This window comes from Dendrobates tinctorius, unplaced genomic scaffold, assembly GCF_039654945.1.
Source record: "Dendrobates tinctorius isolate UK_male_01 unplaced genomic scaffold, ASM3965494v1 ptg000020l, whole genome shotgun sequence".
Taxonomy (NCBI): domain Eukaryota; kingdom Metazoa; phylum Chordata; class Amphibia; order Anura; family Dendrobatidae; genus Dendrobates; species Dendrobates tinctorius.
The window spans coordinates 2,705,641-2,720,905 of NW_027361688.1; the positions used below are offsets into that span (position 1 = coordinate 2,705,641).

Consider the following 15,265-nt stretch of genomic DNA (forward strand, 5'->3'; position numbering starts at 1 on the left):
GACAGGGTCTGCAGAGTCATCTCTAGAGGACAGGGTCAGCAGAGTCATCTCATCTCTAGAAGACAGGGTCAGCAGAGTCATCTCATCTCTAGAGAACAGGGTCAGCAGAGTCATCTCATCTCTAGAAGACAGGGTCAGCAGAGTCATCTCTAGAGGACAGGGTCAGCAGAGTCATCTCATCTCTAGAAGACAGGGTCAGCAGAGTCATCTCATCTCTAGAGGATAGAGTCAGCAGAGTCATCTCATCTCTAGAAGACAGGATCAGCAGAGTCATCTCATTTCTAGAGAACAGGGTCAGCCGAGTCATCTCATCTCTAGAGGGTAGAGTCAGCAGAGTCATCTCATCTCTAGAAGACAAGGTCAGCAGAGTCATCTCATCTCTAGAGGATAGAGTCAGCAGAGTCATCTCATCTCTAGAGGATAGTCAGCAGTCATCTAATTATCTAAACACTGTATTAGTCTGTGGACATGTCTCTTTCCATTACCTTCCCCCTTTGTTCCGCCTGTCCACTAACCGGACGTCTTCTCTTTACCAGGTTTTTGATTTTGAGCTGATGTCTGAAGACATGAAAACTCTAGAAGAGCTGGATAACAACCTACGTTATGGACATTTTAAGCAGTAAGTTTTCCCTTAGAGAGTCCCAGAGAACAGGACAGATCTTCCATGACAGACCTACAGCTGGTGAAACTATAGGACAGATGATGATGATGATTTTTTAATTGCTTTTTTTAATGTTTTTTTCCAGAATATCCATTCCACGACGCGCACTGAGGAGTCAGCATCTGCCCATAACCACAGTATTAGATGTTAAAATGTCAACGACCTATAACGGTAACACATGAAAAGAAAACAAAAATATTTTTTCCAAATTTTGTTTTGGACATCACAACAGAGAGAATATAGAACTGTAGATTTCATTTATTATTGTGGTTATTATTATTATTATTATTTTTTAATTTATTTATTAATAATAATAAGCGAAAAGTAAATCCATTATATAGTATACAGTTTATATAATTCTAAACTCTATTATGTAAAAAAGTTGAAATTTAAGCAACACCTGGTGGACACTTGTGGTACTGCAGGTTTATAGTAAATTTTAAGACACATCCATGGGCTGGGACTGGCACAGTTTTAAAGGGGGTTTCCAAGTAGGTCAGCGCCAATCAATCACGCTTTGATGGTACTTACTTTGGCATTTTTATACCTGCATTACATCACACATTGATAGACCCTCAAATAATACTAATATTTTATCATTATACTATTGCATAATTTAGTATTACATGAGTTAGGTTAGTGAAGGGGTTAATAGCGGCAATCTGAATTAGTTGACTGACACAGAGGTCCAAATCCGCAGCTTTCCTTCACAATGACATATAGCTACATAATAAAATCCAGGCTACCTGCATCCACCACTAGAGGGAGCTCTAGGCGTGAACACATTAAGAACTCAGAATGCAGTGTGCTCCCCCTTGTGGCAGCAAAAAGAACTTGTCATGTTTAATTCCATGCTATCTACTCAATGGGGCTTTCATGGGATTTGAAAATCCTTATGTGATCATGACTTGATATGTCTTTTTCTGTATTAAGTTAGGGTTATTTAGATTCTCAGTGGGTTCACTTGATAAAAATCCAACTTTTTAGCAAAAAGTATAAAATGTTACCGCATATCTTATGTACAGTATGGCTGCAGTAAATCTTCTACATTGATCATAAAATTGTATTTAAAACACAATACATTATTGTGATGAGCGCCCTCTAGTGGTGGCTGTGCATGGCCTCAATGTTATGACTTATCTATATCACTATATGATTTTTAGTTTTGTATCAGAGGCCTGACTGCTATCACTACGAAATGAAAATTAATCAAGACAACTTTTTTAATATTATACAATATCTGATCCACAGTGGATTCCGGAATAATCTGTAATCAGTATTCATCGGCAAAAGGAAACTTAGGGTGATCCTTCCATCTGCAAGAAAACAAAGTTCAAACTACAAAAAGATATCAGGACATGTTCACATGTGACATGGTGAAGATCCACAAACACCTCCACAAGATGTAGCAACATTATACTGGAATATACTGGAATGTACTGGTCAAAACTGATACAGAGCTCAAAATCCCATACTTGATTTAATTTTGTCTGGAGCAGTGGAAGATGTACATAAATCTGTGTGTAGTGAGCTCCCCCTAGTGGTGGCTGTATAAATCTGTATGTAGTGAGCTCCCCCTAGTGGTGGCTGTATAAATCTGTATGTAGTGAGCTCCCTCTAGTGGTGGCTGCATAAATCTGTATGTAGTCAGCTCCCTCTAGTGGTGGCTGTATAAATCTGTATGTAGTGAGCCCCCTCTAGTGGTGGCTGTATAACCTGCATGTAGTGAGCTCCCTCTAGTGGTGACTGTATAAATCTGTGTGTAGTGAGCTCCCCCTAGTGGTGGGTGTATAAATCTGTGTAGTGAGCTCCCTCTAGTGGTGGCTGTATAATCTGTATGTAGTGAGCTCCCTCTAGTGGTGGCTGTATAATCTGTATGTAGTGAACTCCCTCTAGTGGTGGCTGTATAATCTGTATGTAGTGAGCTCCCCCTAGTGGTGGCTGTATAAATCTGCATGTAGTGAGCTCCTCCTAGTGGTAGCTGTATAAATATGTACGTAGTGAGCTCCCTATAGTGGTGACTGTATAAATCTGTATGTAGTGAGCACCCTCTAGTGGTGGCTATATTAATCTGTATGTAGTGAGCTCCCTCTAGTGGTGACTGTATAAATCTGTATGTAGTGAGCTCCCTCTAGTGGTGACTGTATAAATCTGTATGTAGTGAGCTCCCTCTAGTGGTGACTGTATAAATCTGTATGTAGTGAGCTCCCTCTAGTGGTGACTGTATAATCTGTTAGTTCTGAGCTCCCTCTAGTGGTGGCTGTATAAATCTGTATGTAGTGAGCTCCCTCTAGTGGTGACTGTATAAACAGGTCCCCCCCAAGCGACTGATAGGGAACAGCCATAGCAGACTTTATGATAACCCAATAGCAGCTGTGATTGTAGCTATTCTAGAACAAACCAGAGAATCTGAATTTCTCTTACAATTTGGCTTCAACATAGCGATAATTTCTGTTGAGAGCTCCAAGCTCTGCCATGTCTTCAGAAGGTAAGAGAAAATCAAAAACCTAAAAAAAAAGCAAAATAAATATATATAGTGACTAAGAAATATCACCATACAATGCATATAAATAATCCTGCCATACTGTACATAGAAATGTCATCCTTTATAACACTGTAATGAAAAGTGCACAAATATTAACACCCATGAATTGACAGTCAGAAAACCCTTTATGACAGCAGCACCAAAACATCCATAATAGTAAGCACCGACATGGAGTAAAAGTTCTGGATCGGGGTCTAATTTCTGCTGTCTGAGCCAATCTACTACAGCTGCCACCACTAGAGGGAGCACAGTGCTTACAAGAACTCACAACAAGCTGTAGAAATGATGCTCCCTCTAGTGGTGGCAGCTAGCAGAACAAATTGTATTTTCCCATCATATTGGACAAAATTGAGAGCACCCCATAGTCTGTTTTTTTATTTGCATTCCCATCCCAACCTGAAAATTTTCTTTAATTCTCTTGGGGTTGAAGCTTTTTGCCAGGACTACAACTCCGAGCTGTAGAAAATATCTTATGGCCACTTGAGCCGGGGTCTTATTGTGTTTTTTGGCAATTGTGACCAGAACTGGATCCTCAAGGACGACTGGTGAATTTTGGTCAATCCTAAGAACAAAATAAGGTCAGTCCCATATATTCCTAATATATTTACTCATTTTCATAAAATCTCCACTCGTTTTGTGTATGCAGCTCCTACGTGGACCTGTTTGTCTCCAGGGTTAAAAATAAAAACCCTGTGAAGTTTTATTCTGTGGTCTTTGACTATTGTTGGTAGATTCTCAAGAAGAAGTGAAGCAACACAAGACATCTTTAACAATGGAAGAACTGGATACACAAAACTGTAGGAAATTTTCAATCAAACCTATTTTGGAAAAATGCTTCAACTTTTTTATTCATTTAAATGTACATGGGGCAATCAAATAAATTAGTTGTAAAAGTCTTAAAGAGGACCTGTCACTATCATTTTATTCCTGGTGTTCCCCTGAGTATTATGGTCTTTATTTTTTTAAAATCCGCCATATGGTTGCAGAGATATGGGCCTTTTTATTTAGTGTTAATATGTATGGTCTTAACAAGGAGGCGTGGCTAATAAGATCCTCTGGGGCGTGTCTTAGAAGAAATAAAACGGCTCATATCTCTAGAACCATAAGGCGGATTTAAAATAAACAAAAAACAGAATACTCAGGGGAGCACCTGGAATATAATAAAAGCAAAGTCTAACTATTTTTTGACATTATGAAAGGTCCTTTTTAATCTTCACAGGATACGGTAAAGGCATACATGGGTCATTATTTACCATTTTTCATCCCGGCTGGACCCGAGAACGCTGTATCCGACAAGAACGATACCTTGAGAGATGCAGAAGTCCAAGAGCTTTCTTTGATTCAGATAAATATGACATTCCACCTGTAGGGGGCAGACATTTTCCAATGAAAAAGAATAATTGTGGCTATAGATAATGGCTACTATGCATCATCTATGAGACTGTACTACTGACAATGACTGTTCTGATTTCTGTTAGGTGTAGTGTTGTTGAGGTGGGAGGTAGATATTAGGTGAATGGTGATTTGGCCTCAATGGCAACACTGTATCTGAATGGAATCAGAGTCACTCAGTAGTGCAGCCTTAGGCTTCAGGCCTGCAACTTCAAGAGATCATATCTCAGTCTAGAATTAAGACATTAAGAATCTGTTTTCACATTATTAATGTCTAATAAAGGGATGGTTCTTGTGAAAATTCACATTAAACTTCTGAAGGTGACCATTTTGTCCATTTTACCTGGTTGCACACGGGTTTATACTTCAGTCCCGGCTTATTAAGAATAAGCTCGATTTGTCTACGATTAAAATTGGAGACCCCAATCGACTTCACCAGTCCAGCCTCCTTACACCTCTCCATGGCCTGAAAATTGGAGAGCAAACATTTCGATGTCTTTATGGTTATTTAAAGGGGATGGACGATCCGTTTTTCCTACACGCCTCCCTCGTTGATAAGCCAGTCGCAAGTGATTAGCTGTAACCACCAGGAAAAAGTGTCAGCAACTGTTCATTCTGTCTGCAGCACTCCCACAGGAGAAACTGAGTATTACACGACAGGAGGTCTGTGTAATTTAGGGCCATGCCGTGTTCTCCACTAGACGTAGGCCCTAAACAGGAGACGCCATAGTACTAGCCAGACATCTACATCAACAAATCCAAAGGGTCTAATAAAGGGAATGAGATGAAGAAAAAGTAACTACTATACCAGACACTCACCTCCCATGTGTCTCGGATGTCTGTATTGTGAAAAATGAGCTGGCTATCCTCATCTACTGGAAACGGATCGTCCCCCGGCTACAAAATAGTGAAAAAAGAAGAAATATAGCACGTAACCCCCACCCTAAAATACTGGCCACATGCTCAGAACCATAGCCGATGTGCCCCCGTAACCAGTATCAACATCTTCTCATATACACAGTGCCGGCCAGAATGTGCCCCCAAATGCCAATGTTGTACACATCAAGGCAGAAGAATAGATTTTTTTTTTCTATTTTTAATTTTATTTTCCTTCTGCACTAACAAAATAAGGTTATAAATGTATAATACGCGTTATTATGGTCGTAGTGACTCCTAATATGGGTATATCGGAGGCGCCCCTGATGCAGGCAGTATGGACTGACGGCCCTGGTGGCCTTCCATGGTCCCAATGTAAGATACTGTATATAAGGCAGAGGTCTATCCTGGGTCACATGGTGCCCCTTAAAGGGGAAGCTCTCTTAAGTTACACCCTGTATAGAATGAGGGTTATTATTTGTTTTCCATTAGCACCTTCATTTCCAGAGGATTGTGAATAATGAACAGGTCCATATATTCCAGTTGTAGATTATGCAGAGACCTTTCCAGGGCCGGACGGACAAGATCAGGGGTCTGGAAAGTGCTCCAGAGCTGGAAAAAAATGAAGAGAAATATTTAGTAAATGTCTTAAAGGCCATAATATTTCTAAATCAAAATTCCTGTCAAGCTTTTACATTTTTTTTTAGCTACTGCACTTCTTAAGGTCTTTTACAAAGGCTGATAATAGGCTGCCCATTCTGTACACACCTGTATGCAGGGAGCTCCCCCTAGTGGTGACAGCAGGCAGGATCTTATCATGTATCTCTGTATACAGGGAGCTCCCCCTAGTGGTGACTGCAGACAGAATCTTATCATGTATCTCTGTATACAGGGAGCTCCCCCTAGTGGTGACTGTAGACAGGATCTTATCATGTATCTCTGTATACAGGGAGCTCCCCCTAGTGGTGACTGCAGACAGAATCTTATCATGTATCTCTGTATACAGGGAGCTCCCCCTAGTGGTGACTGTAGACAGGATCTTATCATGTATCTCTGTATACAGAGAGCTCCCCCTAGTGGTGGCTGCAGACAGAATATTATCATGTATCTCTGTATACAGAGAGCTCCCCCTAGTGGTGGCTGCAGACAGAATATTATCATGTATCTCTGTATACAGGGAACTCCCCCTAGTGGAGGCTGCAGACAGGATCTTACCATATATCTCTGTATACAAGGAGCTCCCCCTAGTGGTGGCTGCAGACAGACTCCTATCATGTGTCTCTGTATACAGGGAGCTCCCCCTAGTGGTGACTGCAGACAGGATCTTATCATGTAACTCTGTATACAGGGAGCTCCCCCTAGTGGAGGCTGCAGACAGAATCTTATCATGTATCTCTGTATACAGGGAGCTCCCCCTAGTGGTGACTGCAGACAGGATCTTATCATGTATCTCTGTATACAGGGAGATCCCCCTATTGGAGGCTGCAGACATAATCTTATCATGTATCTCTGTATACAGGGAGCTCCCCCTAGTGGTGGCTGCAGACAGGATCTTATCATGTATCTCTGTATACAGGGAGCTCCTCCTAGTGGTGGCTGCAGACAGGATCTTATCATGTATCTCTGTATACAGGGAGCTCCCCCTAGTGGTGACTGCAGACAGGATCTTATCATATATCTCTGTATACAGGGAGCTCCCCCTAGTGGTGGCTGCAGACAGGATCTTATCATGTATCTGTATACAGGGAGCTCCCCCTAGTGGTGACTGCAGACAGAATCTTATCATCTATCTCTGTATACAGGGAACTCCTCCTAGTGGTGGCTGCAGACAGGATCTTATCATGTATCTGTATACAGGGAGCTCCCCCTAGTGGTAACTGCAGACAGAATCTTATCATCTATCTCTGTATACAGGGAACTCCTCCTAGTGGTGGCTGCAGACAGGATCTTATCATGTATCTCTGTATACAGGGAGCTCCCCCTAGTGGTGGCTGCAGACAGGATCTTATCATGTATCTCTGTATACAGGGAGCTCCCCCTAGTGGTGGCTGCAGACAGGATCTTATCATGTATCTGTATACAGGGAGCTCCCCCTAGTGGTGACTGTAGACAGGATCTTATCATGTATCTCTGTATACAGGGAGCTCCCCCTAGTGGTGACTGCAGACAGAATCTTCTCATGTATCTCTGTATACAGGGAGCTCCCCCTAGTGGTGACTGTAGACAGGATCTTATCATGTATCTCTGTATACAGAGAGCTCCCCCTAGTGGTGGCTGCAGACAGAATATTATCATGTATCTCTGTATACAGAGAGCTCCCCCTAGTGGTGGCTGCAGACAGAATATTATCATGTATCTCTGTATACAGGGAACTCCCCCTAGTGGAGGCTGCAGACAGGATCTTACCATATATCTCTGTATACAGGGAGCTCCCCCTAGTGGTGGCTGCAGACAGACTCTTATCATGTGTCTCTGTATACAGGGAGCTCCCCCTAGTGGTGACTGCAGACAGGATCTTATCATGTAACTCTGTATACAGGGAGCTCCCCCTAGTGGAGGCTGCAGACAGAATCTTATCATGTATCTCTGTATATGGGGAGCTCCCCCTAGTGGTGACTGCAGACAGGATCTTATCATGTATCTCTGTATACAGGGAGATCCCCCTATTGGAGGCTGCAGACATAATCTTATCATGTATCTCTGTATACAGGGAGCTCCCCCTAGTGGTGGCTGCAGACAGGATCTTATCATGTATCTCTGTATACAGGGAGCTCCTCCTAGTGGTGGCTGCAGACAGGATCTTATCATGTATCTCTGTATACAGGGAGCTCCCCCTAGTGGTGACTGCAGACAGGATCTTATCATATATCTCTGTATACAGGGAGCTCCCCCTAGTGGTGGCTGCAGACAGGATCTTATCATGTATCTGTATACAGGGAGCTCCCCCTAGTGGTGACTGCAGACAGAATCTTATCATCTATCTCTGTATACAGGGAACTCCTCCTAGTGGTGGCTGCAGACAGGATCTTATCATGTATCTGTATACAGGGAGCTCCCCCTAGTGGTGACTGCAGACAGAATCTTATCATCTATCTCTGTATACAGGGAACTCCTCCTAGTGGTGGCTGCAGACAGGATCTTATCATGTATCTCTGTATACAGGGAGCTCCCCCTAGTGGTGGCTGCAGACAGGATCTTATCATGTATCTCTGTATACAGGGAGCTCCCCCTAGTGGTGGCTGCAGACAGGATCTTATCATGTATCTGTATACAGGGAGCTCCCCCTAGTTGTGGTTGTATGCAGTAAGAATTTTCAGATGTACAGTACCTCTTTAGGGGGGAATATTTTTGGGATTTTGGCTTTTTTATTATGAAAAACTGTTGCACATTTGTGCTCATTTTTTACCTCGTCCCTTTTTATGAGTGTTTAGACTAGGTGGCGGTATGTAATGGGAATTGTCATGTTCAACCTCAGTAAATCATAGCGCAAATCTCAGTGAGTTATTATTGAATCCATATTTATCATTTACCTTTCCAGTGTAGAACAAATCTTCTCTTCTCACCGTCCTGTCAGCAATTTTCTCTCTCATCGCGCCGCCGACATCTGCCTCGTTACCATATACATAGGCGCAGTCAATGTGCCGATATCCCACCTCTATAGCCACCTTGGTCGCCTCCTCGGCCAGAATCTTAGGAAACTCAATACAGAAAAAATTTTTAATCTGGTAAAGTCCTGTCATGCAGACGTTACACTGCTCAATCTCCAGATCATCAAATCTTATGGACTATCAAAGATCATTGAAGACAGTTTTAGATCAAAATTGGCCCAACCTGATTGGCTGACTATCTGATGCGTATGGACACCTCCTGTTTTCTGCCCACTTTTCTAAAAGTGGAAAATTCCTTGAAGTGACTTATCTTTTAGTTATCAGAGGAGAAAAGCCGCCACCGGATGAGTCTGGTAGAAAACACATGAATGTTTGAGCAAGCCGAAGTCAAGAGAAATAGCTGTTGACCATGTGAACGTTTGGTTGCCAGTTATCTCATGTGTATGGTCACCTTATAGGGATTGCCTATTCTTATCCTTAAGACCGGTGGAAGTCAAAGACGCAGCACTCTGATCAGCTGTTAGCAAGTCCCATAGTGTTGGGAGGAAACAGTGTACAGTGCTGGAACAGCACAGCTCAATACACCGTGTAGTGGCCATTCTCAGGTACTGCAGGTATTGAAGTGAATGCGTCTGAGGTGCCGTACTGAGAACGGCCACTATATGGAGCTGTGCTGCATCGGCTGCATACACGGATGCTATCTGCTAACAGCTCCTTTATGGGGGTGGCGGGTGGCAGACCCTCACTGATCTGACATTAAAATAAATCATAAAATAAAAAATGCAATTTTCACATGTATTCAGCGCTAAAAAGTACTTTCTTACTGCTTGTAAAATACCGCGGATTTTAGGTGTGGAAAATCCACACTAAATATGCAATGTGTGAACGGAGCCTAGAAAACCTCAGTGATGTAAAATGTTTTGTTTCGATCTGATATAGTTGATTTACTGAAACCCTTTATAAAACCCTTACATGTAATGAGAAATGTAATTAAAGATCAGTGGGCGATTAAATGATATTTCTGTGATTTTTAAAAATTGTTTTCATTTTTTTAAGACACAAATATATTTTTTTAATTTTTTATTATGATTATTATTATTACTATTATTATTTTTTATTCAATTAAGCTATATTATTATTATTTAAAAATTTATATATATTTCTGCCATATTATATGGATATTTCATAAATGTCTGAGATGGCAATACCCTTCAAAATAAATTGGAGTGCAAAATAATAATAATACTAGTAGTGGTAATAATAATAATAGTAATAGTAAAAAGTTATTGTAGTAATAATAATAATAGTGGTAAAAGCAATAGTAATAAAAATAATAAAATATTAAATATTAGTAGTAATAGTAGTAATACTAAAATAAAAAACTCATAAAATATTAATATTAGTAATAGTAACACTAATATTAACAATATTATTGATAATATAATATTAAACTAAAATAATAATTATTATAATTAATAATAATAACAGTAATAATAGTAATAAGTATTATAGTAGTAAAAGTATTAATAATAGTAGTAATAATAATACTAATAAAATAATAATAATTAATCAATATTTTTTTTTAATATTTAATACACAAATGAAAAATAACATTTTTTAATTAAAATTATTCAAATAACCTATGTTATTTTTATTTAAATAATGATATTTATGGCATGTCGTATGGATATTTCATAAACGTCAATACCCCTGTAATAAATGAATAAAAATGTAATAAAATAATAATAATAATATAAATGAAAACAGTACTAATAAAATAAATACTTGTAATAATATAATAATAATAATAATAATAGTAGCAAAAATAATATCAGTATTAATATTAACATCAATGCTAACAATAAAAATATTAATATTAATGGCAATACAAATAATAATATTTAGTAATATTAACATGTAACAATATTAATATTTAATAATAATAATAATAATAATAATAATAATAACTAATATTAGTTCCAATAATAATAGTAATAATAATTATTATTATTGTAGTAAATGTATAAAATATTAATAATAAAAAATATTCACAATAATATTCAAATAATAATTGTAATAGTAGTATAATAGTAATATTAATATTAGGCAGGCATTAAAGATTATAATTTTTTCTTATTACTTTTTCTGGGGCATAGGTGCCAAATCCAAGTACGGGAATTTTGTGCCCATCATTCATGATAATGTAGGACTGCGGACAAAGATCCATTTTTCTTGTATCTTCTGACCGAGATGTGAATGTCCTTGGTGGGTTAGACACTTCTTATACGGTTACATACTCCCCCCACCCGCCATGTCATGAGTACATAAAACTCTGTATTCCACATGATAAGAAATGAAAAATTGTGTTACATTTTTAAAAATTTTTGAAAAAAAATCAATGTTTTCTAGAATCAGCACAATTTCCCGATCCCCAGGATACAGCGCAAAAGAGAAGACACAGATACAATACACAAAGCGCCCAAATAAATATTAAAATAACTTTATTCATCCAAAATCTATCACAATCTAAAAACACATAAAATACTCTTAAAATCCCAAACCAATAAGCCGATCAGGACATATTACAAAACACCATGTACAAACATATTAAGACATAATGTAGGGATGGGTCCATGCTAGACATGAGCAACCCGATTCACGTAACCATGGTCCAATCCAATAGCCACGCCAATACTCCCATGGCAGCCGGACCAAAACCCTGTGAACTTCCTACTGCCTGTCAGATTCCTTGGCTCCTCATCTGACCAGTAGGCCATCATCTTAACATCAAGACCTGATTCACGACATGACGTCACGAAGGTGCCGAGCATGACGACTGGTAGTAGGAAGATCTCAATGACCCGTTCCGGCTGCCGAGGAGTACCATCGAGACCATGGTCCTGTAAATCATTTTGCTCTTCTCTCGTTCACACAATTGGGTCCATAAGGTAATTAAAAAATATATAATACAACATATAAGTCACATTTAAAAACACCTAAAATGTGTCGGAAACTAGAGTGGTGGTCATCATTGCTGTTTTTTTTGTTAAAATTGAGCAGATATTTTTTAGGTTAATCCAATTTTGCAGATGTTCCTACATGATGAGTTGTTGTCACAGAGTCACCCAGACTTTACAGAGCTGCACAGTTCCTGCTCCCACTTTTTTTATGGCTCCTACTACACCAAAAAATGTGTCGGGAACTAGCATGATGGTCATCATTGCTGGGGTGTTTAGCCAAAATTGAGCAGATCATTTTTAGGTTAATCCAATTTTGTAGATGTTCCTACATGACGAGCTGTCACAGAGTCACCCAGACTTTATAGAGCTGCACAGTTCCTGCTCCCACTTTTTTTATGGCTCCTACTACACCAAAAAATGTGTCGGGAACTAGCATGATGGTCATCATTGCTGGGGTGTTTAGCCAAAATTGAGCAGATCATTTTTAGGTAAATCCAATTTTGTAGATGTTCCTACATGACGAGCTGTCACAGAGTCACCCAGACTTTATTAGAGCTGCACAGTTCCTGCTCTCTTCCCCCATTTTTTGTTATGGCTCCTACTACACCCAAAAATGTGTCGGAAACTAGGGTGATGGTCATCATTGCTGTTTTTTTTGTCAAAATTGAGCAGATATTATTTAGGTTAATCCAATTTTGTAGATGTTCCTACATGACGAGTTGTCACAGAGTCACCCAGACTTTATAGAGCTGCACAGTTTCTGCTCTCTTCTACCACTTTTCTATATGTCTCCTACTACATGGTACTAAATTTAAAGCTGCTCCTGTTTGAGTAAAATATTATATATATTTACATTTATGTACAGAATGTATATCTCGATCCTTCAATTCTTGAACAAGGTGCCATCATTAACACACAATGAGAATTGTGCTTCCAAGTCTCGATAAACCATAACAATGAGATCTCTGTCCTCTCACTACGGAGTCTTACATTGGAATGTACGTTATGTTCGCTTCCCCCCACCAAAAATACAATGTTGCAGACACTGTTTATTAACTCTTCATGATTACTTACTTTTATCAAATTTTGCTTTTACTTTGAGATTTAACCCCTTGAATAACTTGACCTTCCAGGCCTAAAGCTTGAGATATTGATGCCAACGTGCCCTTTTCTCACTACTGTCTTGTCCCATGTTCTTTTTTGGGACCTCTGAGTGCATCGCTATCTTAGGATTTAGGTGTGTACTAAATCTGAAAAAAATCAATTCTACATTAAACAAATTGTTTAAAATTTCCCAATATTTGGTGATTCCAAATGTTTGAGAATTCAATTTGTATGGATCGAGGAAACCAGTGGGCATGTTTCTGGATTTGTATGAGCAGGCAAGGGGGTAATCAAAGATAGGATATCCCACTAACCTCACTCCTCTCCCGTCCCTGACGGTCCTCCTAATCACCCAATCTGACTCCGATCTTCTCTTCACTCTTCACCTAAGCTTTGGCAAAAGTTCAGACTCAATGTCCTTAACTAAACTGATTAACAAGCCTTATTGGCCCATCAGAAGCCCTAAGGAGGACTCTCACCATACCATAGATGAGGTATCATATTGACCAAAAGTGATCAATCGGAGGCAGCTTGCGCTATTTGCATTCAGTGCTTTGACAAGTTTTTGGCCCAAGATTGGCATTTCTGAGTGATCACGAACCCAATGGCTCTACGTTATAAGGACATATGTTGAGGTCAATGGTCCAATAACAGGAGCTTTTTCAGCTTATGCCATATCCCACCATTTTTGAAGGTTACCTGGATTGTGGAACCCTGTTTAACCTTTATTACACCAGCTTTTTATTTATGATACAGTGGTATATCTGCTTTATTGGATCTCATACATCAATATTAAGATAAGCCTTTCTCACATTAACAACCATTACAATTCTTACTAACGACAGGTCAGCAAACAAAAAACACACTTTGGCTGAAATGATCAAGTCAACACTGTCTCCAGATGGTCTCCTCCTAACCTTCATAGAACAAACCTTGCCTTTCATCAAGTCTTGTTGGACCTTCCGAAGACCTAACGAATTGGTTGATAAATTGAATTCTGGAAGTATAAGACAAAATTATCCTTGTCCTCCAGATATCCACATTGACCCAAAGTTAATGAGAGGCAGCTAGCACTTTTTGCAACCAACTTTTAAGCCTGAGATGATGCATTTTGATGGACGGTTAATTGTGTGGTCATGAATCCAATGGTTCCACTCTCTAAGGATGGACGTTGAGATCAATGGTCCAACTTAATGGTTTTTTTCTCAGTTTTTTTGCCATATCCACATATTTATGAAGGTTATCTGGATTGTGGAAGTCACATTTGAAACTTTACTTTGAAAGTCTACTGGTAGCAGTAGAAGTATCGCTGGAAGATTTCCATTCAATAATATTGAAGTTGGTGGAGCTATGCTTGATACTGAGACCATACAGACTGGTATTTCCAGCCAGTGAGACCTGAACCTTTGGATTAGAATTTCATTTTAATATTCATCATGGTATGGACATTTTGGATGGTCAGGCCACCTATGGGAAGAGACATAAACTATTCACAGTCAAGATTAAAGATTGGAAATAACAACTCATTAATGAAAGAGAAGACTTCCTACTTGTCAAGACCTCACATAGATATCCCCCAACTCTTAGTTTAGCTATTGACTTAATATAAATTTATGGACTTGTGGTGTTCCGTTCCGCACATTGCTTACTTCCAGTTGCTGTTCGAGCAGGTATCAGCTGATTAATCAGGGGCATTAGGTGTCTTACTCCTTAAATAATGCATATTAGTACTACTCTACGAATAGATCAGACTACCCTTTTAGGCTACAAGGTCACCTCCATGACTACTGGATGAAACGCACACCTATGAACACTGGTGGTAGGCAGAAACTGTTGTGATAACTGGAGAAGGTATGGAAGTCCTACTGTAATTCCTGAAGAAGACATTGCAATAAACTGAAGTCCTGTTGAGACTACTAAGGGAGGCACTTTTATGCAGAAAAACATCTCGTAAAGTGGAGATAATGCGTCCACACAGCGGTAGGGAAGTAAGAAAATGTAAGTTAAGGGGTAAAAAACGAAAGTTAAATCCAAGTTTCGCCTTAATACTCCTTCTGGAGGGAAACCTTGAACTACAAGGTAGCCACTTAAATGAAATTTCGAAATGTTTTTCTTTTTG

General features: G+C 39.4%; 2 protein-coding genes across 4 annotated transcripts in view; both read right to left on the bottom strand.

The window, feature by feature from the left end:
- Nucleotides 1-1,934: 1,934 nt before the first annotated feature.
- On the bottom strand, nt 1,935-11,480 carry LOC141083290 (prostaglandin-E(2) 9-reductase-like). The gene is made up of 9 exons (XM_073567473.1): nt 11,223-11,480; nt 9,005-9,172; nt 5,970-6,086; nt 5,418-5,495; nt 4,942-5,064; nt 4,460-4,569; nt 3,603-3,768; nt 3,086-3,168; nt 1,935-1,977 (listed from the first exon to the last, which is right to left on the bottom strand). Exons 1-9 carry the CDS (start codon nt 11,307-11,309, stop codon nt 1,935-1,937), a joined length of 975 nt encoding a protein of 324 aa, XP_073423574.1. The 5' UTR covers nt 11,310-11,480.
- Nucleotides 11,481-11,566: 86 nt separating this feature from the next.
- The window catches only part of LOC141083287 (estradiol 17 beta-dehydrogenase 5-like), a 36,257-nt gene continuing 32,558 nt past the window's right edge, over nt 11,567-15,265 (bottom strand). For all 3 annotated transcript variants that reach the window (XM_073567467.1, XM_073567468.1, XM_073567466.1), the window contains one exon: nt 11,567-14,613. In XM_073567467.1, the coding sequence (XP_073423568.1) occupies nt 14,571-14,613 (43 nt within the window). In that variant the 3' untranslated portion in view covers nt 11,567-14,570. The remainder of the gene's footprint in view (nt 14,614-15,265) is intronic.